General features: G+C 33.1%; 1 protein-coding gene across 1 annotated transcript in view; it reads left to right on the top strand.

The window, feature by feature from the left end:
- Oseg1 (intraflagellar transport protein Oseg1) overlaps positions 1–25,216 on the top strand; it is a 53,157-nt gene that overhangs the window by 15,018 nt on the left and 12,923 nt on the right. The window contains exons 12-33 of the mRNA XM_080163096.1: positions 345–420; positions 2,409–2,489; positions 3,565–3,694; positions 4,226–4,281; positions 5,217–5,345; positions 6,157–6,250; positions 7,114–7,182; positions 10,569–10,607; positions 11,572–11,615; positions 13,022–13,120; positions 13,672–13,807; positions 14,364–14,483; positions 14,924–14,962; positions 16,057–16,148; positions 17,477–17,533; positions 18,148–18,245; positions 19,047–19,145; positions 19,659–19,774; positions 20,670–20,727; positions 23,521–23,591; positions 24,065–24,299; positions 24,526–24,673. Of these exons, the coding sequence (XP_080019222.1) occupies positions 345–420; positions 2,409–2,489; positions 3,565–3,694; positions 4,226–4,281; positions 5,217–5,345; positions 6,157–6,250; positions 7,114–7,182; positions 10,569–10,607; positions 11,572–11,615; positions 13,022–13,120; positions 13,672–13,807; positions 14,364–14,483; positions 14,924–14,962; positions 16,057–16,148; positions 17,477–17,533; positions 18,148–18,245; positions 19,047–19,145; positions 19,659–19,774; positions 20,670–20,727; positions 23,521–23,591; positions 24,065–24,299; positions 24,526–24,673 (2,086 nt within the window). The remainder of the gene's footprint in view (positions 1–344; positions 421–2,408; positions 2,490–3,564; positions 3,695–4,225; positions 4,282–5,216; positions 5,346–6,156; positions 6,251–7,113; positions 7,183–10,568; positions 10,608–11,571; positions 11,616–13,021; positions 13,121–13,671; positions 13,808–14,363; positions 14,484–14,923; positions 14,963–16,056; positions 16,149–17,476; positions 17,534–18,147; positions 18,246–19,046; positions 19,146–19,658; positions 19,775–20,669; positions 20,728–23,520; positions 23,592–24,064; positions 24,300–24,525; positions 24,674–25,216) is intronic.

The following is a 25,216-nucleotide window of genomic DNA, read 5'->3' on the forward strand; positions in this document are numbered from 1 at the left end:
ATTTTCCCATAAATATTAAGAGAATAAAAAGGGGGGGGGGAAGAGTAATATTTTCGTGTTTAAGAAAAACTACACCCTCTCCAAATGTAAATTTATTAAAAAAACAAGGGGGGGGGGGGTGTGTGGTTTCCTGTACATTTTGAGGGAAAGCACCAGTATTTGCAGTGATATCTTTCGATGCTGTGAGTATTGGTTTAAAAAATATGACGTAACAAAAAAAATTAGCCAATGAGAGGCCGTTATTGACCAATGGCGGCATGCGTAGTGGACTCTCATTGGCTAATTTTTTTGTTACGTCATATTTTTTAAACCAATACTCACAGCATCATATCTTTCATTTTTAGAGTAAAAGAGAAGATAAATCAGAAAGTAGAGTGTAATCTGCTAGTTGTCTGTACAAATCATCTTGTTCTATGTCAGGTAGATAGATAGATAGGTGTGGAGTATAATCTGCTAGTTGTCTGTACAAACCATCTTGTTCTATGTCAGGTAGATAGATAGATAGATAGATATACATAGATAGATAGATATGGAGTATAATCTGCTAGTTGTCTGTACAAATCATCTTGTTCTATGTCAGGTAGATAGATAGATAGGTATGGAGTATAATCTGCTAGTTGTCTGTACAAACCATCTTGTTCTATGTCAGGTAGATAGATACATAGATAGATAAATAGTTAGATAGATATACATGCATAGAAAGATATGGAGTATGATCTGCAAGTTGTACATAGAAATTTAACAATTTTACAAATTATCAAATCTTTGATAATTAGACAAACTATAAAAACTTTTGGATATAAAAAGGAACAGTAGTGTATTATACAGAAAGAAAAGAAAATAATTAGGCTCTTGAAAAATATTGATGTTGAATTATTAAAACTCTAGAAACACTGATTTCTCTAAAGTTTTTTTTGCTTCAATTAAATTAATTTTTGTCAGAATAATTTATTAGGTTTAAGCTAATTTTATTGGAAATCCCACCAACATCCTAAGCAAGCTTTCGCTAATAAATACAGTCGATCTAGATATCTACTCTATAAATTGGACCAATAAGAATACAGTAAAAGAGCATTCCAATAATAATAATAATAATAATGTTTATTTGGTGCTGCCAGGTACCCCCTAGCTTAGGAGATAGCACATACAATACTCTAAATTGCTGCTATCTATTGACAATTTAGAGTTTACATTATGATGTTTAGTCTCATACAAAAATAATATAACATATACTAAGTTTGATTATTAACTAAATATAAATTGGTGGAATAAAAGGAAAATTTTTAGGATACGCACCAGGAGCTACAGGAGTACTATCTTGACCAAAATGGGGATAGTGTATTTGATTCCTGGAGCCCCTTTTTAAGGAGGACGAAAAGAAAAAAAAGAATATAAAACAAATTAATTGTAAAAAGGGAAAATTGAAACTTTAATTTAGTTAAATTGAGTTGTGAGGATGGTAAAAAAAAGAAAAACACAAATAAACATTTATATTATGTAAGAGAAATCAGTAAATAATAAGAAAGATGGAGAAAAAAAAATAGATGAAGGAATTTAGAGAAAAGTAAAACAAAATAAATCAAATATAAAAAATAATAAGATGGATCATTGTTGTATATAAGTTTAATACCATATTTTAAGTTTTAAAATATCATTGAAGATTAATAAGTAGAGATTTTATTTAAAAAGAAAGGAGGAAGAAAAAAAAACATAAAAAGGAAAAAAAAGCAATACTTCAAGCCTATGTCATTGTATTATTTTTCAAAAAACAGAAAATTTCTCAATTCAAAATAATATCTTTTTATAGAATGCCACTTTGACTTTTGCCCTATATTCAACCCTCCCCTCCCCGCCAAAAAAGACCCCCCCCCCCTATATTATTGGTTTGAAATTGTACACATTCAGGTTATTTTTTTCATTACATGTATTTACAATAAGTCTGCTATCAATAGTTTCTTAGGATAAAGCTAGATTTTGGAAATTACAAAACCTAAAAACATGATATGTTCGTCTGCTAGAAATTCCTTTTTAAGTTGGACGAATCATTTTGTCTGACAGCCTATCTAGGATTAAAAGTATATTCTTCATCCTATTATATAAAGTAATAAGCTTCTTTTGTCTGTAGCGAAGGATCTAGCTAACCGCTGAACCGATATGGTTCTCCTTTACCTTGAAGTTTCTTATAGGTCCTGAGAAGGTTTTTTAACAATTTCATGGGAGGGTATCTCAACCCTCATAAAGAGAAATGGGCGTAGAAAAAAAATCAAATTAAAAGTGAAGAGCCCCTAGATGCCTCTAGGGGCGTAGCCACTAGTTAAATTTATAATAGAAGGATGCACAAACCTTAACTATTTAAGAAGAAAAAAACATTTGAAATAATATACATAATACATAAAATCTAATTTTAGGAGAAAAAGTTAACAAGTTTAAACTTTTATGGACAGAAAGAGAGAGAATGGTCAATGGAAAGTTTAATTAGATATATAAAGGTAAACTTTTATATAAATACAGTTAGGACTGTGAATTCATTTTTAAAAAAGCAAAAATAAAATCTATGATTACGGGGTTGTCCCTATAAAACGGTAATGTATGATTCCATTTTCCTTTCTCGGTTATGATGGCCGATATATGATTTTTGTAATGTAATTCTTTGAATAGAGGCGAAACTGAATTGTACATTCATATTTACATACCAGCGAATTTATAAAAATTTATTACATAGATAATTTTAATTATACATAATATTTCATGCATTTTTCGATTAACATAATTTAAAAAAAGTATGAATAATTTCTATCATGTCGATGTTAAAAAGTAAACCACCATTCCAGTTTCGTCTCTATGAAGAGAAATCCTACATTACCTTTTTAGAGGGTCAAAACCGTAATCATGAATTATATTTCTGCTTTTATAAAAATGGTTTCAACCTCCTAACTGAAATATATACGGATATGTTTTGCAATTTTTAACATTAATAATGCATTTTTATTTTATTTATAGAACCTTAAAAAGTTATATATAATTTAATACAGGAATATTTTTTGTTAATATTAAATATTTAAATAAATATCTTTAGTGCTTCAGAAATCATAAAAATTAAGTAGTAGGGTCTTTTCCATATTCGTTATTCATTGAACCAAAAGAGTTTTCCATTTCTCATAGGTCTCGGTATGATTCTAGGTTATTAATCTTTATATTTAACATTGGGGTAGTTTTAGACTATGTTATTTTCATACATATCTTTGTCTTTGGTTGGTTTTACTGTTCTCACTTATCTAGATGCTATGGTAAGATCACGAAACCTTTCTCATGATGTGTTTATTTATATGTTTTAATGATTTTATTTTTGTGTTAAAAACTGTCGAACAGACAGACAAAAGAGAATTATAGAGTTTTTTTTATAACTTAACCTATTTTTGATAAAAAAATACAATATTCTAAGACATGAAGATATTCTTCAATTTTCAGCAATAATTTTCAACTCATTTTGCCTCTTGTAGAAGAGATTTAAGCGATATTAGCTTGTTGTTTTTTTAGAGTTACTAAAAACTAAAATTAATTTAGGTTGTGGGTGGACCTCCAGGGCGTGAGGGCCTACTGCTCGGCCTCAAAAGTGGACAAATTATCAAGATCTACATTGACAATCCCTTCCCCGTCAACCTTCTCAAGATTAAATCTGCCATCAGATGCTTAGGCAAAATTCTTTAAATTCCACTGGATTAAAACGAGTTCTTTGACATGCCGAAAAAAAAGTATTGTATCGTATTACAGACCATTCTCTGCAAAGACTTTGATTAATATTTAATTTCTCACCGTACATATTCAGAAATGGTACTCTATTTATGTTAATTAGTAAGTTTTTTTTTGAACACAGTAAAAGTGTCGGACTGATTATGACGTAAAAAAATTAGCCAATGAGAGGCCACTATAAATTTTACCATTGGTCAATAATGGCCTCTCATTGGCTAATTTTTTTTTACGTCATAATCTGTCCGGCACTTTTACTGTGTTCGTTTTTTTGGTTCTGATTCCCCTTCCCCACCCACTGTCATAATTAAAATAAATTGAAAATAAGGATAGGTAGTTTTTAAATATTTAAGGCTATATACTACTGAAATTCCTCCACCTTCGAATATTGCTCGATAGATACTAAGGGCTAAAACAACAGTATATTACAAACCTGTTTTTTTTGTGTTCCAGTAAAATTAAGAATTTTGATGTTCAGATTTGTCATCTAGCAAAAGAAAGATTGCTATTGTGGATGAACATTCGACATGTCAGGTAATAGAAGTTCTTTATAGTGCCTATAAAATATGACGTCATTTTTAAATGCACTATAAAGAGCTTCTATGTAATATATTTAGATATTGTAACTATTATAGTTCTGAATAGGTATTCCACATTATTTTGTTTCTTTCAAAACGGAAGAGCTTTTTTAGCCATTGTATTTGGAGAGTTTGTTTAAAGACAAAAACTGTATGAAACGTTTTTACGAAAGGAGTGGTTTGCAAGATTTTGTTCTAGGGGCAATTTTTAGTAGCGAAGCTACTCTATAATTTGAAATGTCCGTCTGTATGTATGTATGTATGTATGTCTGTCTGAAACGTTTTGGGGGAAACGTGATTTACTCGGCTCCTATAAAAGATAGTCAGCTGAAATTTTTAGTGATTAAATAAGTTATCATTCTTCATATTTTCCAAAGTTTCATTGAGATATGTCAATTAATTGGGGTGCTAGATCGATTCCTAGATTTTTAAGTTTTCATGATTTTCTCGATTCCTATTAAAGATAGAAGTCTAAAATTTTCAAGGATCAAATAAATTCAAATTCTGCACAATTCTATAAAGTTTTGGTGAGATTTGCTTATTGGTTGGGGTGCTAGATCGATTCCTAGTTTTTTAAGTGTTCAAGCTTTTTTTCAACTTCTAGTCCAGATAGATGGCTGAAATTTTCAGGGGTTGAATAAGTTTACATTTTACATAATTCCACAAAGCTTCATTAAGATTTACTTATTGGTTGTGGTGCTAGATCGATTCCTAGATTTCCACATTATAAATCATGAAAGGTTTCGTGATTTTATATAAATTTTTATTTTGTGTTTAAATACTCTATAGCTCATTCTGGATGTTCTTCCATGATTTTTGAGCTTCGCTACTTATGGATGTTGTCATCCTTGTTTTCTATGTATCCTATATAAAAAAGTGGTATTTATGTAGGTGTATGATCTTGAGAAGAAGAAGCTAGAATATCAAGAGCCTAACGCTAACTCAGTAGCATGGAATTCCGAGAGCGAGGATATGCTCTGCTTCTCCGGGAATAATACACTCAGCATCAAGGAGAGTTGTATTATCTAAAACCAGCGGCTACGCCCTTAGAATCCTCTAGTGGCACTTTACATTTTTTTTATTTCAAATATCTAATTTGAGAAATAATTTGGCTCAAGTTAAGATCAGCCGTTTTTTATTTATGTTTTTACTATACTGGCGCCGCCCCTTTTTGTCGATTAAGCTTAGGAGAGTGGTAATACCCTACCCAAAAATAGTTACAAACCTTCCCAGGATCTATGAGAAGCTACCCTATAAAGGAAAACTATATCGGTTCAGCGGTTAGAGAGATCCTTCGGTACAGACAGACAGACAGAAGGACTACCGAATGCGACCCTAGGATTTAGGGGAGGGAGGTTAGTAAAATAGCCAAAATCTCCCAACACATGAATCTAAAAACAAGAAAAAAGTAGCTTTCGCAAAATTCCGTAAAGTTGTGAGTAAGATTCCAGTCAAATGCGCTTATTAAGTTAAACTGTTTTTAAATAAGCGTTTAATCATACTATGCATTTGGTCAACATTAAGAATAGTTAGACTTAATAAGCGCATTTGACTGGAAGCTTGCTCACAATTTTACGGAATATTGCGAAAGCTACTATTTCTTTTTTAACATAGGATCGTAGATTATAGTATACACGTGTTTTAAAGACAGAAGTAAAAAGTAAAGAGCTATTTTTCCTACCCACACAAATAGCCCAATATGTGATTGTGCATGGTCATTTATATCTTCCTTAAAGTTAGAAGTAGTCGACATCCCCCCCCCCCTTAGGCCTCTAGGGGCGTAGCCGCTAATTATTTAGATAACGCTCTTGATAATGTACAGGCTGGTAACTTCCCCCCACACCAACAGAAAATGCTTGGATTTGTGGTCGGATTTTCCGGATCAAAAATATTCTGTCTACACATCTATAACATGACTACTATTGAGGAATGGTTTTATTTATAGTTATTTATAGCAAAATATTATAAACAGCTTTCCGCGGATATTTAAATGTACAATTATAAGATTAAAACCAGTTTGTTAGCCCCGAGATGCCAAAGGCAAGGGCTGACAAAACTGGTTTTAGTATTATGATTGTACATTATTATATTCGTAAAAAACTGGATATAATACGATACAATATATGATTTTTCAGTATGGCTGAGAACCGGTTCAAATCCAGCGGATAAATTTGAAAAGATGAAGCATCCGCTTATTTAATTATTTTTATTCTAATTAAAGTTTTTTATTCTTTGTTATTTAGATAATTTCTTTTGTTAATCTTTTGTTGTTGGAAAAGACAATTGAACCTAATAGTACATTTTGTTTAAAGCTATTATAAAAGTCACAAATTCTCTTTACCTGGATGACCCTGCCAGGATTGCTAGCATCCTGTGCCCGCCAGTATAAAGATATTACAAAATTTCCAACTTTAGTAAAGTGCCATACCCATATCTAAAAAGTTACTTAGTTATAGCCCTTTAGTATAAAAGTCAAAATTAGATTAAAATGGATTTATTATTACTTGGGTATTACACCAGATTTAATGTACTCTAAGTGAAACTCGTAGCTGGCAAAAATAACGGCACTCACAAATTAACCAATCCTTACCCTTACTCCAAATTCTCCCCTAATACTAGATAAACGAACTGACCAAATAACTGATTTTCATTTTAGCAACCAAAATTAACGACAACTTTTCACTGACATAATATCCACGTATATTCTACATCTATTGTTGAAAGACTTCATGAAATAAAAAGAACCCTGCGGATGCCTAACCCTTATTAAAACCATTACCTAACCCTAAGGTGCCTCTGAGTTCCCCACTGTATCAATACATGGAAAAGAAAGAATTCAACAATGCTTACACAGCAGGTAATGATAATTTAGTTATCCGCTCGTTTCACAGGAAGATGATTACAGTCCCTCAACAACTATGACGTCATACGATAAAATAACCAATGAGAGGCCAGCATGAATTTTACTTTTGGTCAATTACAGTGTATACTGGCCTCTCATTGGCTATTCACCCTGTAACAATTTTGTCAACATAAGTATGTAGTTACAGCTTATTGTACCAACAACGATATTGATCCGAGAAAACAAAAACCACGAAACCTCTACTGATTTTCAGCTGTCATTGGGGGGCAACACTTAGTAGAATTGACGACCGTTTTTATCACCAAATATCAATTTAGATTTTTTTGGCTATACCTTATTTCGTATGTAGTTATAATGTCATTATAATGACGATATGTATATATTATGTCAGCAATAATCACTTTTTATCGAGGAAAATAATGTAAATTTTTAAAAATAGAATGTCGAAATTATAAGAGCCACGACCCACTTTTTTTCTGTTAATTTTTATAGATTGTCTTTTTGCTTCTAACTTTTCTGCCAGTCAAGATGAATTTTTGACTATCTCATTTATGACAATTACAGCATAATACGTATATAAATCAATCTAAAACTAAAAGGAATCAGGATAATAACACCAATTAGACAACCAACCTTTTGATTGATCTACCAATGTCTAAAAGTTATAACTAATGAGAGGCCAGTATAAATTGTATAACGACATTTTTTTGGTGCCACTTTACGCTGTCTTCATAAAAATTAGTTGCGCTTGATATTCGAACAAGGCATTCCACCCATTGTAGTAACAGTTTAACGTGTTCGTCAAAATCTCAGAAACGACAATCTAGCTCCATCAAAAACCTTTATATTATTTTCTTCTCCTTTACATTTACCTAAATTATGAAATTAATATTTATTTAATTTTCAACTAAATCTAATGTACTTTAAAAATGAGAGAAAAACCTGACACTACAATATTTCTAAAATTCTCTTTACTGGAAAAATGCGGTTTTCTCTTTTTTTTGTGCCTTTGTGTCGTTTATAATAAACAGAGATTTATACAATATACAAAAGAGTCATGGAGTAAGGATAGATGATGGACAATTTCAATAATACTAGCGGCCATAGACGTCTAAGGGGGGGGGGGGTTAAGGGGTAAAGGTAAAATTTAGGATTTTTAATTTTTACCCCCCCCAAATAAAAAAAGATGCCTCTATGAAATAAAGATTACCCCCCCCCCCCCTCCCCCCCAAAATGAGCTTGGGGGTGTCCCACCCTAAAATTTTTATTTTTAAAATTTTACCCCCCCAAAATAAAAAAGCTTGGACGCCCCTGCTAGCAGCTTCGCCCCTGGCCTCAAAAGGCTTTGCCCCATGAGGTAATTGATAAAAAATCCGATCGGTTTAGTAGTTACCGAGACGGACGGACAGACATCATTCTACTTTGTATTATAGATATGCCTCATAGACACTATGATTTTGACATTATCAAAGCGTTTGATTATAACTTATAAGTCTATATATGTACTTCTAGTAAGGATGTAGAATATAGATATTGTAGATAGAGGTTTCCTAAACCTAAAATTCTGTTAAAAGTCTGTCAGGGCCTTACTTGTATATTTTCTCTTTACTGATTTTTTTACCAATAGATTCAACTCTATAGCATTAAATTAATTCATTATGGAAAGTATTTTATATTCTAACTAGCGGATACGCCCCTAGAGGCCTCTAGGGGAAGTCTATCATTCATTTTCAATTGTATTTCTATAAAGTGAAAGAATTTTTTTTTGGGTGGGGGATTTTCTAGGGGTGATTTAATTTGGGATGGTGGACACACCCTTCCCCAAAATAGTTCAAAACCTTCCTTGGGTCTATAAGAAGCTACTCTGTAAAGGAGACCCATTTCGGTTCAGCGGTTAGCGAGATCCTTCGCTACAGACAAAAAAAGCTTACTACTTTATATAATCGGATGGAGGAATAGGTGTTTTATGATAGAACTAGCGGCCGCGTCCACAGCATATAGGATATTTATTAATGTATAAATGGATACTTGGTCATTAGTCTTAAACCATCTAAAGGCCCGTAATAAGCTTCCCAGTAAAGTACAGCTTAATCCACCCAGTAGAATCAGAGTTAATTTTCTTTAACAAAAAACTTATTTTATATGAAAGATATCTTTAGGGTTTTATATTCTACAAAAATAGCAGTAAATCTGTCCAACACAAATAAGAATCTTTTCAAACTTAGCATTGATCCCTGCCACCTTGGAAAATCCATACGTGTTTGAAATATAGAAAATATACGTGTGTGTATGTATTTCTAAGGAAAGCTAATACAATGGATGTAGAAAATACGTGGGTATTATGACAGGGGAAAAATTGTTTACAATTAAGGTTACTATTTCCTTTGTCATTTATTTCCCAGTTCATCCATCCAGAAGGAGGCGATAGGATGGGGTAAAGCGGGGGGGGGGGGGTCGTTATTATAGCCCTTTACAAGTTTCAATTTATAAGAGTACATGATAATCTGGTGTAATAAAAATCCAATTAATAATAAATCCATTGCTAATACACAATACTGAATAACTAGCTCGCACAAGGTTAAACGAACTATGTATTTATACAAAACAAACTTTCATGTTTTTATTAAAAGCAAAGCTTTTCTATAATTAGGTTCGGTCCGTCCGTACGTCCGTCCGAGAGTCCTAAAAGTAAGTAAGTATGTTAAAAAACATTATCCTGTATCAAGAAGTTTTTCAACAAATTTACTCACAATTTTGCTTTGACTCTTGTTCATTTATATTCTTACTAGCGGCTTCGCCCCTAGCCTCTAGAGGCTTTGGCTCAAGAGGTTTAATCAAACCAATTTTTGGTATTTTAGATTTAAAAAGAAATTTTTTTTTTTTTTTTGGGGGGGGGGGTTATTTTTCATTTTTTGGGGAGGTTGGTTGTTAGACGATTTATTCAATTTTAGAAATATTAGTTCAATAGACCATTCTTTTAATGCATTATGATTAAATATTATTGATTTTAAAAAGTTTTTCAGTTCAATACCCTGTCTGTGGTATCCCAATAGAATAAAAAAATTACTTAAAATCCCAGCGATTTAAAGGGATAAGACAATGGGTGATAAATTGATGTACATCCCTAATGATGATACACAAAAATTGCCTTCTGTAAATTAAATTTAGTGGTTTAGTGGAAACATTGGGAAACTCAACTAAATAAACCAACCAATAAAAATTCAATAAAAAGTCCCCAAAGCTGTTGAGCAAACGAGTAAGAAAACGTTATTGTATTACCTTATTGTATTTCCTTAGTGGAAAAATCCACAAAGCAAGGACAAAAATTGAATATGTAGATTAATTATAAATTTACCCTTTAATCATTCTTTTATTTTCAGGATGTCTTGGTGTAACAGAAACAGATTGGAAAAATTTAGGCAATTGTGAACCACAATTCAAAAAAGAATTATGATTCGAAAAATTTAAAATTTCATAGATTGATTCTAAATATTTTCAAGAATACACCAAAAGTATATCTAAGACTAGCGGCTATGCCCCTAGAGGCCACCAGGTTCTAGGGGCACTTGGGTGAGAAGGGGGAGGGGTGACGTTACCTATACGTTAAATTTTAGTGTAAAAAAGAAAAAGTATTTTTTCTGGGGTAGTGATATTTTTTGCCCTCCTTCAAAATAGCTCCTCCCTGTAAAGAAGAACATTATCGGTCAGTGTTTAGCCGATCCTTCGGTACACAAAGAAAAATAGACAGACTAACATCCTGTTGCTTTTAGCTTGATCACTTATGATGATAATTAAACCCGCGACCGTGGCTCAACACGTAGCGCATCCGCTCGTCGTCGGGAAGGTGTTAGGTTCGAATCTCGATCCGACACCGCGTCATAACCAAAGACGTTAAAAATGGTTCCCACTGCTACTATGTCAGATGCGCGACGTAAATAGTTAGAGTGGGGGGAATGCCTTGGCCCAAAACAGGCGCAACTCGTTACCATGCACAGGACTTCTCAGACAAAGGTCGTGCATCACAGGAGAGTTGGTTGTCTGTAATGTACTGTACCACGGGTATGAGGTGAAGGACCAAGAGTCTGGCCTTGAGTTGACAAGTTGACTGTTCAGTCCAGGTGCAACTCACCCATACGACATTAGCATACATATGATGATAATTATCCTTTTGTTAGATTTGTTGAATTATACAGGGACTTTTGGGGACTTTTAATGTATTTTGATTGGTTGGTTCACTAAGTTGAGTTCATCAACCATTAATTGAATTCTACAAAAGGGCCACCTTTGTATATCATTAATTGGAATGTACATCAAATTTTCGGCCATTGTCTTATCCCTTTAGATCCCTGTGAATTGTGCGTCACAATGAACTCAAAACTCCAGGAAACGAAGCTCTGTACGCACTAGATTTAGATACAGCCAGGAATGCTAAATTATTATTTAAAAGTGACAATAAATAAGGAAGTACAACGTAAGATTATAATAACTAAACTGTGTATATTTTAAATGACTCTTAACCAGCTAATCACTCTTTGAGCCATGATCATCCCCCCAAAACATTTTAATTTACACATTTCCTAATTTGGCCTTTTCCCTCAAAGGGCCTTGTCGGACACGGAAAACCCTCCTCATTTTAAAATAAGGGGAGGAGGGTTAGATTTTGTTTATTTGATTGTACTTTGGGTTAGGTTAGGTTGGGTCACTAGGTAGCCCTGCAGGGTTTAGCCAGGTGAGGTATAGGAAAAAACTACCCAGTTTCATTAAATTGGAGGGTTGGGTGGTCAGTGCTCCACAAACAACTTGGAATAAAGCACAACAATAGTCCTTGTTCTGATATTAGAAGCAAAGTTTTTTTACGGCTCGACAGCCGAGCCTCAAATTTAGACCCGCTTTTGGCCCAAAAATATAATTCTTGTTGTTAGGAACCAAATGAATTTCAAAGTTATAATATGACTGACAATATCACTGAGACTTACACGCGGCTGACGCGCTGCTGCCGAGCCCTGTTCTGGAAATTTGTGGGTTTTTGCGTCAGTGCGTCAATACGTCACTACGTTTCAATGTCACTGTGTCAGTGTGCGTTGCACTGTCATATATTCTAATATTTTGCGCGTTTTTAGACACACTTTTCTTATATGACACTTAACATTTATAGCCCGAATACTCGGGGAGGAAGGGGACATTGGGCTGTTTATTACACTAGTCCTAAAAATTTTATAATAACATTTTCTTATTAGTTGGCTCATTAATTTGAGTGTACAAACGTTTCAACCACTAATTGTAATCTACAGAAGGGGTAATTCGTGTATTATCATTGGGGATGTACATCAATTTATCGGCCGTTCTCTTATCCCTTTAGATCCCTGCAAAATACCTATAATCACATAGGTGTATCTATATCTAAAGTTTGTATGCTTATCTACCTTAAAGTCTAAATTATTATTAGTTAAAGGTATACCTTATTTCTATTGGCTCCACAATTTTCATTCATATTATAAATATTAAGCAAGGAGGGAGGGGACATTGAGCTGTTTATTACACTAGTCCCAAAAGTATTATAATAACGTTTTATTATTCGTTGGTCTAACAAGGTTGGGGAAATTAATAAATTTTAAATTGAGTTGAGTGTCCTAACGTTTCAACAACTAATTGTATTTACAGAAGGTGCAATTTTGTGTATCGTAATTGGGGATGTACATCAATTTATCGGTCAAAGTCTAATCCCTTTAGATAATTTCAATATTAAGGTGGTTGTTGACACCCCATATAAAAAGTATTAGGCCAGTATGTCCGTTGAAATGAACCGAATTAATTTAAGCATCTTTATAGAAAGTCGTTTGTTCGTTTAAAAGAATTGCGAACTTTGGAGTTTATATCGAGTTTGATTGCTAAGAATAGAGAGGGGATCGATGAGAATAATCAATATTTACAGGTAAGTTAGTAGCGAAGCTATTGTATAACTAGAGCTTTTCCGTATATCAAATTCATTGACATTATAATTGTCCTCAACGACAATTATAATTTAACAAAATTTAATCTAATCTAAAATTCAAATTTTTTATTTTAAGTGGCTGCGAGTTGACCTTCTACGGTGGGTATTTAAAATTTACAAAACGCTTTAAAATCTATTTATCCACTTCCCCCTTAAAAAAATACACTTTTGCCTAATATTTGCCTTAACTGCAAAAATCTGCAAAATGTTGGAACAGGAAAGAAAAGAAAAAACATTGTCAATAACCGGCTGATAGTCACTTTAATCTTTTTTTTTAAAATGATTATTTTGTTCTGTTATTTAATAAGTCACCATTTTAAGGCTGATATATTGGCCTTAAACGGGAAGTATTCAGAAGCTGCTAAAATTTACAAAAAAAATGTGACAAGAAAAAAAACTTATAGTACCAGTAATCGGTTCACAGTCACTTTAATAATTTTTACAGCTGAATATTCTATTTTATTTAGTTTTCTAATGAGTCACTCTTTAAGGCTGAGATATTGGCCTTCAATGGTAAGTATTCTGAGGCTGCTAAAATCTACAAGAAGTTGGGACAAGAACATGTGGCCCTCACCATGTACACGGATCTCAGGATGTTTGATATGGCCTCGGAATTTTTAGCTTCAGGTAATATTATTAGATACATTATTTTCTGGTAATAAAAAGAAGTAAAATGCGATTTTTACAATGCTCTAAACTGCTTGTTAAATATACACTTTACCTTAAAATTAACAATGCTACATAGATGATTTGTCTAAATTTTTATGATAAATCACCAAAGGGAGGAAATGGTATAAGAATTTATCCTTACCCAAACTAACTGTAAAAAAAAGTTTCTGATTTTCTCCTTAAAATATTTTTCTCAACCAGTTTCTCTCCCACCTAGTAGTTTTAATCTATAAATATAAAATTATTATTATGAAAATTTTTTATTGATAGTTGTCCTATCCCCCTTCCTCTGTTGAACTAAATATTTATTTAGATGTGTATTTGACTTTGTTTATAAGTTTCAACAAATTTTCTAAATAGGTATGCTGCATACCTTGTATGCCATCCAAGTTAGTAACTCAGTGAATTAAAACATGTGTAATCAACAACTGAATTAATTCGAAAAATAATTTTGTAATTTCAGCTGGTAGAAAAAATATTTACTTCTTTGTGATTCTACTTTGCTTTTGCCCAGGTGATTCAGCTGACCGCAAGCAGCTGATTAAGAAGAAGGCGGAGTGGGCGCTAAAAATCAATGAACCGCGGGCTGCAGCAGAAATGTTCCTGTCGGCCGGTGATACCATTCATGCCATCAAGGAACTTTCCATTTAAATGATATTTGACTTGAAACAAAATTCTTCACATATAGAAAAATAGATTTGTTCATAAAAATATGAATGAAATAAAATTGACAGTGAAAATATTTTCACCGTAATTGAAAGTCGGACATATATGCAGGTATCTAAAGGGATAAGATAATGGCCGATAAATTGATGTATGCTAAATGACGATACACAAAAATACAACTTCTGTAGATTATATCAAAGGTTGAAACGTTTGGACATTCAACTTTTGTCCCAACCAATCAAAATTTGATAAAAGTCCCCAAAGTTGTAAAGCCAACGTTATTGTAAAACATTGGGGACTATTTAAATAAACAATCCAATGTCCCCTCCCTCCCTGCATACGGCAACGTCCCCTGCATATATGTGTGACATTTAGAAAATCTTAAAAATTAAAAATGGAAAACGTTACAGATTATGGGTGATAACGGCTGGGTAGATATGCTTATTGATACAGGAACATATATTTACAATTATATGGTTGAAAATTAGAGATTAATTCTACTAGCAGCTGCACCTCTTTAGGCTTCTTTATGGGACCCAAAATATATTATTTTTTATTTTAGTGAGGGGTAATATTTAGTTTAGCTGCCCTCCCTTAAATTGATGCACCCTTTTTAGGACCCAATAGAAATTAAGTTCAGCTGTTAGCAAGATCTTTTGGTAAAACAGACATACAGACAGACTTTCTTTTGTATACAAGGATAAGAATAACAATATGAAGCAGCTCTTATAGTGCCTATAAAAAAATTACGTTATACAAATACAATACAAATGACCAATGATTGGCCAGTATATATTGTAATTGATCAATCGTAAAATGTATAATGACCTATCATTGGTCATTTGTATTCATAGAGAAAAAAATAAAAGAGAGGAATCGAAGCAACTAGAAGACGAAAATAGGCAGTAGGCCTACTCAGCGCTGTTGCCGCGCTAAATTTTATTGCTATTCCACCACTTTTCAAATGGGAGGATTAAAAATTATCAAAAAAAATATTTTTATACTTTTTACTATTTCCATATTTAGGGCAAGACTATTAGATTAGATATTTTCGTTTTAATGTTTTAATTAAAAATTACATAAAATTTTGTTTTTATTTTAAAAAAATTTGTGCATGAAAGATGAATCCTTCCATTTCTAAAAAGGGGGAATTTTTTTTCATAATAAACATTCAGCTGATTCCGACCGCCCACGGCTGTTTGCTAAATATCGCTTTTCTTTTTATTTACATTATTATTTATGATTGACATACAAAAAGCCCTGGGCGGCTTTTAATTTTCGTCTGCTAAATTTTCTTTACAAATTTAGGGATGGGGAAGTTATATTATACCATGAAAAGGGGGTGAGTATTCGTCCTCTTATCCTTTTTCCTTATGTTTGTATTGTATGACATCTCTTTTTATATGCACTATAAGCTGCTTCTAATATTTATATATATGTAAACCTATCTCTCAAATATCTAAAAGTTTAACCTAAACTAGTTCATTGATATTTACAAACTTGTACATATATTTTCAACCATATAGTTTTAAATTATTGAAATACAGGTAGAAAGTTGGATAAGGCAGAATCCGAGGCTTTGACACTTGTTGGAGACTATCTCAAGACCTTGGGCTCTGTTCAGTATGCACAGGTAAGCCTTGACACTTGTTGGAGACTATCTCAAGACCCTGGGCTCTGTTCAGTATGCACAGGTAAGCCTTGACACTTGTTGGAGACTATCTCAAGACCTTGGGCTCTGTTCAGTATGCCCAGGTAAGCCTTGACACTTGTTGGAGACTATCTCAAGACCCTGGGCTCTGTTCAGTATGCACAGGTAAGCCTTGACACTTGTTGGAGACTATCTCAAGACCCTGGGCTCTGTTCAGTATGCACAGGTAAGCCTTGACACTTGTTGGAGACTATCTCAAGACCCTGGGCTCTGTTCAGTATGCACAGGTAAGCCTTGACACTTGTTGGAGACTATCTCAAGACCTTGGGCTCTGTTCAGTATGCACAGGTAAGCCTTGACACTTGTTGGAGACTATCTCAAGACCCTGGGCTCTGTTCAGTATGCACAGGTAAGCCTTGACACTTGTTGGAGACTATCTCAAGACCCTGGGCTCTGTTCAGTATGCACAGGTAAGCTTTGACATTTGTTGGAGACTATCTCAAGACCCTGGGCTCTGTTCACTATGCACAGGTAAGCCTTGACACTTGTTGGAGACTATCTCAAGACCTTGGGCTCTGTTCAGTATGCACAGGTAAGCCTTGACACTTGTTGGAGACTATCTCAAGACCCTGGGCTCTGTTCAGTATGCACAGGTAAGCTTTGACATTTGTTGGAGACTATCTCAAGACCCTGGGCTTTGTTCAGTATGCACAGGTAAGCCTTGACACTTGTTGGAGACTATCTCAAGACCCTGGGCTCTGTTCAGTATGCACAGGTTAGCCTTGACACTTGATGGAGACTATCCAAAGACCCTGGGCTCTGTTCAGTATGCACAGGTTAGCCTGAACACAAAAATGTATTTGATGACAACACCTATAAAAGCGAAGCTCTATAAATAGGCGATTCATAATCATTTAATAAGCAAAAAATTAATCTATTTGTCAAGTTATAATAGTATCTAAATTTGTAACAAATTGCTAAAGCGTAGCATACGTCTGTTTAAGTACATACTTACATTTTTAGGCCTTGATTTAGAGATGCATCGCTTACAACAATATACCATGTTGTTCTAGTAATCATCATTTCAAAAATCGGATAAATATGATATCAAATGATTATAGAGTTGCCTACGCTTTCTAAATTGAACCAAATTGTTACAAGATTTATCATGTCAAGTTTGAAAACAATGGGATAACTCTAACATGCCAAAATTAAGAGCTATCCTTTACGGACGGACGGAGGTACAGACCGACCCCTGTAATAGAAAATATCATCTTTAAAATTTTTATCAATTTCTTTTTAATATTTAGGAAATATACAAGAAGAAAGGAGACTTCAAATCAGTAGTCAAACTTTATGTTGAAGCTCAGGAATGGTTTTCATATTTAGTTATGACTTTGACTAATGAGATTATGTTTGATAGGGACTGAGGGGATAATAGACTGTAGCTTTTAGCTTGAAAAGTAAATAGTAAATCTTAATGAGGGGGTACTCCAATCATGGTTTATTGTTTCATTCCTTAAAATGCTTTCGCACACCCATAGTGTACCAACTACCAACAGACAATTAACAGACAATTAACCTTTTTATAGGAATCTTGTACCAGTTTATAAGACAAGGGGTTCCTTATTTTCTTTAAAGCAACTGGCTAACCTAGTAATTATGAGTTATTGGTTTAATTATGATTTGTGTAATTCTGTTTAAAAATTAAAAAAAAATATAAATTGACCTCTTTTCTGACAACTAAAATGGTGCCTTTCCCTTAAGTTATTTTTAAAATAAATTGAAAATGGGGAAGTTTTTTTTGCCTTTGACTAACCCCTGCGCGATCCCTAAGCCTGCGGGACTATCAAGTATTCAATATAACCTAACCTAACATAAAGTAAAAAATAAAAAAAAATATTAATCTAAAATAAGGGATACATGGGTTTTCTGTGCTTAACTTGGCACTTTAAAATATGAAAACCGTTTGTGGCGTGCACAGGAATGGAAGGACGCCTTCATGTTGGTGAACAAGTATCCAGAATTCAAGGAGGATATCTATGTTCCCTATGCTAAATATCTAGCAGAGTCAGACAGGTAGTATCCAGAATTCAAGGAGGACATCTATGTTCCCTATGCTAAATATCTAGCAGAGTCAGACAGGTAGTATCCAGAATTCAAGAAGGATATCTATGTTCAATATGCTAAGTATCTAGCATAGTCAGACAGGTAGTATCCAGAATTCAAGGAGGATATCTATGTTCTCTATGCTAAGTATCTTGCAGAGTCAGACAGGTAGTATCTAGAATTCAAAGAGGATATCTATGTTCCCTATGCTAAATATCTAGCAGAATCAGACAGGTAGCTTTTTTTTAAAAACAAGAACGATTTTATCCGCATTAGGATAGAATATAGTCTTTCTTATGCTAAATTAGTAGCTGCGCTCCTAGCATCTGGGGGTACTTTATTTAAGAGGAAGAAATATACTAAAAATGGCCCAAGCAATCACAAGATCAATATAAAGTCTATAGACAGTGGTTAACGAAATTTTAAGTAACAGACCAAAAAATACTTCATATAATAGGCTATCAGACAGAGATTTTTAAAGTACATTTAATTTTTGCAGGTGGACTAAAGCAAAACAATACAAACCTATATTTCAAGCAAAGGCTATTCGATAATTTATTTTTTTTGCTCTTGGAGTAATTGTATTTTAGAACTTTTATGGTTATGGGTTTGTAATTTACCCTTTATGTAAAACCGTGATTTATAAGGATACATAATTTATTTACGTAAGAGTTCAATAGCTGTCTGATTTTAAGAGTTCACTTTTGTTACTTTTTTGGTACTTTACTAACCAATGTTTGAAAAAGCACAAATACAAACCCCTTTTTTTAGGTTTGTGGAGGCGCAGAAAGCATTCCACATGGCAGGACGGCCTGATCAAGCTCTGAAGGTCCTACAGGAACTTACCATGAATGCTGTCAATGAAAACAGGTGAATAATCTATCTATCTATCTATCTATCTATCTATCTATCTATCTATCTATCTATCTATCTATCTATCTATCTATCTATCTATCTATCTATCTATCTATCTATCTATCTATCTATATCTATCTATCTATCTATCTATCTATCTATCTATTTATCTATCTATCTATCTATCTATCTATCTATCTATCTTTCTATCTATCTACCTATCTACTTATCTACCTATCTACTTATCTATCTATCTATCTATCTATCTATCTATCTATCTATCTATCTATCTATCTATCTATCTATCTATCTATCTATCTATCTTTCTATCTATCTACCTATCTACTTATCTACCTATCTACTTATCTATCTATCTATCTATCTATCTATCTATCTATCTATCTATCTATCTATCTATCTATCTATCTATCTATCTATCTATCTATCTATCTATCTATCTATCTATCTATCTATCTATCTATATATCTATCTATCTATCTATCTATCTATCTATCTATCTAATCAAAGGTTTGATGATGCCTCGTACTACTACTGGGTGCTAGCCCGCCAAGACCTGGATATGGCTGCACAGGAAGAACACCCGCAGGAATATATTAACAAGTTCAAGGATCATCACAGGAATCGTCAATAATATTTCAGTTCTTATTCCATATTATATTTTAATTCTTAACAAATATGAAGTCAGGGTAATCTAGAAAATTATAATTAAAAATTAAACAGATTATAGTACCTAATAAAAATTTATGTCATACAATATAAATGACCAATGATAGACCAGTATACGTCGTAATTGACCAATGGTAAAATGTAAACCGGCCTATTATTGGTCATTTGTATTGTATAACGTCTTTTTTCATTAGGCACTATAAGCTTCTCAGTAAAATTCAAAACAGGCAAGCTGAAAAGTTGGAGGCAAATTAGTTTAAAAATAATTAATTTAACATCAAACGTTTTGATTAAGTCAAACTGTTTAAAATATTGTACATGGCAACTTGCAACGTCAATGTAAAATCTGTTTAAAATTTAAAAGAAAAATAATTATATTTTCCTAAGAATCAGATCCCTAATTTCAAGTAAAACAAAAATAGTAATGAAAATTATAGTTTTGTTGTTACTTATCTAATAGCTATCAAATATATATTTCAGAAGCCTATTTATCAGAACTAAAAATCACACTGCCCATTTCCTAAATAATGTAACTATTACGCCCCTAGCATCTAGGCCTTCTGTATTCAAAGGTGCAGGAGAAAAGATGGTAGAAAAATAGCTTAAAACAATCCAAAGACTTCAATATGAAAATGATTTAGTATAATTTGTGAAGCTTACCTAAAATAAAGAACCTGATCGGCTCAGTGGCTAATGAGATCTTAAGCTTCAGACAAGAAAACCTTACTACTTTATATAATAGGACAATGGATGTCAATAGAATCTTCCAAAAATAATATTAATTGAAAGGCAACCGTGTATGAAATCTAGAAAAGCATAAACCAAAAATATTGATGAAATTATTCAGGAAAGCTTCAATTTACTATGCCTATCATACAGTTCAACGCTATACAGATGAACCATTTACGAGGTAATTAAAGAGAAGCTTTTCTATAACTAGGGGCGGTCTATCCCTATGTCCGTAACGATTAGCTCTTTTAGTTAATTTAAACATGTTAGAATTGTCCTATCGATTTCAATCTTTCTATGATGATTTCTAAAACAGTAAGGTACGATTTATGAAGCGAAGCAATTCTATAATCGTTACCAGAAAGTTCCTATGTTCAATTTAAAACATATTGCTTTTTAACCTTTTAACAATTATGTATGTGATATAATTATCCTATTTATCTAATTTTTGAGAAAATTAATTCTTATAAGAACAATGTATAATGTTATAATCGTAACATCTCTATATTCAAGTCCTAAAAATGTAAGTATGTCCTCAAACAGAATCCTGTTTTGCAACAAAATTTACTTACAATTATTGGGCACCTCTATTATTACACTTTAAATGTTGAATTAATTATACAACTTGATGTAATGTAACTTTTAGAAAATCTAAGTTTTCTTTTGATTTTTTAATATCTGAAATAAATTCAGGGATATAAAGGGATAAGTGATAAGGCAATGGCCAATAAATTGGTCTACATACCCAATGATTATACACACAATTATCCCATTTGTAGTTTACAAATATTGATTGAAACGTTTGGAAACTTTAGTTTTTGAATTGACTAGTAAAAACTCAATTAAAGCCCCCAAAGTTGTTAAGCTAACGAATGAGGAAATGTTATTACAAAACTTTGGGGACTAGAGAAATAAACAGCCCAATGTCCCCTCTCTCCCTGAATAAATTCAACTCACCGGAGATTATTTCTCTGAAATAGATTTTTATAAGAAATAATATGATATAATATAAAAAAGATATAACTTTTATAATATATAATAATATATATATATATATAATATAATATAATATATAATAATATAATACGTTTATGTAACAATAAAATCATTAAATCTTAAATCTTTTAAAAGAACATTAACAATTGATTTAAGTTATTTTTCCTTCAACGCACGAATAAAATAAACAAGGCCGAAAACGGCCATGGATACGTTGATGTACATATAATTCATTTGATTTTAAAGAGAGAGAAAGAGAGAGAGATACATTGCTATGAATTTTGTTGTCCCCTCCCTCCTTGGAAAATTTGAAGAATATAAAAATGGGTTACAGATTTATAAGACGGTTTAGTGTACAATCTATAATAATTTCTGTTTGTTTGTCTGTCTGTTTGTAGCGAAGGATCTCGCTAACCGCTGAACCGATCGGGTTCTCCTTTACAGGGTTGCTTCTCATAGGTCCCAAGAAGGTTTATAACTATTTTCTTGGGGGGTGGGACACCCCTAACCCTCCAAGAAAATGAAATTACCCCCCCCCACAAAAAATTTTTTTTTAACCAAAATTAAAATATTGGGGTCGACTACCCCCCCCCTCCAAATTTTTAAAAAAAATTTTCTTTAAAAAGTAAAACAAGAAAAATTAGTTTGATCAAACCTCTTCGGGCAGATCCCCTAGAGGCTAGTGGCGAAGCCGCTAGTATAAGAAAAAGTATAAAATTGTAGGTAAAATGTATGAATGAATATCTATAAATTGGAAACTAAAAGATAATAGGGTTGTTACCTAACATATGCACTAAGAGATATGACTCAAATTGACTAATTTACTCAAATATCTTTGGCTCTAAGGGCACTCTAATAGCATTCTCACATAAACGACCCCTTAAATAGTGGATGTAAATATTCTTTTTTTCTCCCCAAGGTAGTCAATTATTTCTTGAGGTAGTCATTTTTTCCCCTGAGGTATCATTTTTTTCCCTGGTATCACTTTTATCCCTGAGGTAGTTATTTTTTTCCCCAGAGCATGGCAACGGGTGAACAGAATCTCAGTTCTGCACCACAAGCCTCGACTGAAGTTCCCATGTCTATACAGTCATATTTATATGAAAATCTTAGAAAATATTTTTAGAAGATTTTTGAATTTTTTTTAATTACTAAAAGAAAGCATAATTACCTCGGGGAAAAAATGACTACTTCGGAGAAATAAATGAAAATTAAAAAACCAAAATTAAACCACATTTTAGCATAAAAATGAATTTTTGTTTAAATGAGAGTGATATTCCTATCCAGTTTTTTGTTTAGGAATACCCCATTTACACTACTAGTGGTTTACAACAATTCTTAGGGAAGGAGTAAGTCAGACATTCAGGGAGGGAAGTGGATATTATAGGTAGTGGGACGTCACTTTGTCTCACTATATTTTATAGAGATGCTATGATTCTAAAAATCTTCTAATTTATTGTTTCTTTTTCTGTTGAGTTTAATTAATTGACATAAATAAATATGTTTCTAAAGGAATTTAAGGGAAAATATTCAAATTATTTTCTTTAAAAATAGCGAGGAAATATTTTTAGAGTTAAATAACAAATCTTAAATACTATTAAAAATAAAGACATTTACTATGGACTTACGTACTTTATAGTAAAGATTACAGAGTTGCAACGATTTAAAGTTGTACCTGTTTGCTTCAGAAATCATCATGAAAAGTTTGAAATAGATAGCTCGATTCTTACATGCCTTAGTTAACGATTTTAATATCCGATACAGACGGACGAACCCACCTTAATTATAGAAAAGCTTTACTTTTTACAATGATACAATTTTTCCCGTTTCAATTTGAATGATAATAATTTTTGTGCTACCATATTTAATTCCTTGGTGATGTCTAACCGTTCTATATTCCAATTTAATATATTGTTATTGTTGCGCTACTGTTGATCTAATTTTCCTTTAAACAATAATATTAATTTTTATGTTTTAGCTACATGCCAGAAGCATTGTTTAACATTGCCAGATATTTGTATCATGAACTATTGAAAGACGAACCAAAAGGTAAGTTTTGAATGATTCGAACACGCGATCATGGCATAACACGAAGCGCATCCGCTTGTCGTTGGGGAAGTGATATGTCGAATATCGGTTCAATACACGTCATAACTAAGGATGTTAAAATTGTTCCTATGGCTGCTATATCAGATGATTTAAATAGGCGCTACTCATTGCAATTCACAGTTAGAACTTTAAGGCAAATGTAGTGTAATTAAATGGTCGAGATACATCAAAACAATACATCAATGTGAATCTCGTCCTCTATATGTTATCTAGGTATAAACATCAATGAATCAAAGATTTTTCCAAAACTAGATATAGAAAAACTCATGTGCCTTTAACTTATTAGTTCAAATAAGTGCTATAAAGACAAAAAATACAAATTCAAATGAGATTTTTTATTTGCTTATAATCATTTTCAAAAAAATAAAGTTTGACTGACATAAATTTAAAAGTAACCATACCCTGTAATTAAGGTATCTCAAAGTTTGCAGTCCTGTACACCCTATCCAAGCAAGCCAAGAGCCTGGGGGCCTTCAAGCTCGCCAGGCACGTCCTGGACAAGATCAACGGGCTCAGAATCCCTAAAAGGTTCAAGGGGAATGTTGACCTCGCCTCACTGATGATTCGTAGCAAGCCCTATCATGATAATGAAGATTTGTTGACACTGTGCTATAGATGCTCTACTACGAATCCTTTGCTTAATAACAGGTAGATATAGGTATCTAGGAGTGGTATTTATCATGCTAATCTATTAAACATTCAACTAATTCTCAATTGATATTCTTTACCTGAATGTTTATAGAATCATAATGAAAATACATACTTATATCATCCCTTTTGTTTATTATATTTGAATACAGCAATTCGAAGATTTGATGACAATATGTACAATAATTCATTTAATATTGTATTATGATTTGTATGTATACTTTAGGGGGAACCAATGTGTAAACTGCGCACAGCCGTTTGTCTACTCTAGTGTATCCTTTGAGATCCTACCCCTGGTGGAGTTCGAGCTGGAGCCCGGTATCACAGACAAGGAGGCGCTCTGGCTCATTGAGTCAGAATCTGGATCCTCAAAGGTAAGAAATAGTTTGAGCTAGAGACCGGTATCACAGACAAAGAATTGAGTCAGAATCTGGATCCTCAAAGGTAACTAATAGTTTGAGCTAGAGCCTGGTATCACAGACAAGGAGGCACTCTGGCTCATTGAGTCAGAATCTGGATCCTCAAAGGTAACTAATAGTTTGAGCTGGAGCCCAGTATCACAGACAAGTAGGCACTATGGCTCATTGAGTCAGAATCTGGATCCTTAAAGGTAACTAATAGTTTGAGCTAGAGCCCGGTTTCACAGACAAAGAGACACTATGGCTTATCAAGTCAGCATCTAAATCCTCAAAGGAACTCAATAGTTTGAGCTGGAGCCCGGTATCACAAACAAGTAGGCACTATGGCTCATTGAGTCAGAATCTGGATCCTCAAAGGTAACTAATATTTGCAGCTGGAGCCCGGTATCACAGACAAGGAGACTCTCTGGCTCATTGAGTCAGACTCTGGATCCTCAAAGGTAACCAATAGTTAGAGCAGGATCCGGTATCACAGACAAGGAAGGTCTCTGGCTCATT

This window comes from Acartia tonsa, chromosome 6, assembly GCF_053477335.1.
Source record: "Acartia tonsa isolate MP-2025a chromosome 6, ASM5347733v1, whole genome shotgun sequence".
In the NCBI taxonomy this organism is placed as follows: domain Eukaryota; kingdom Metazoa; phylum Arthropoda; class Copepoda; order Calanoida; family Acartiidae; genus Acartia; species Acartia tonsa.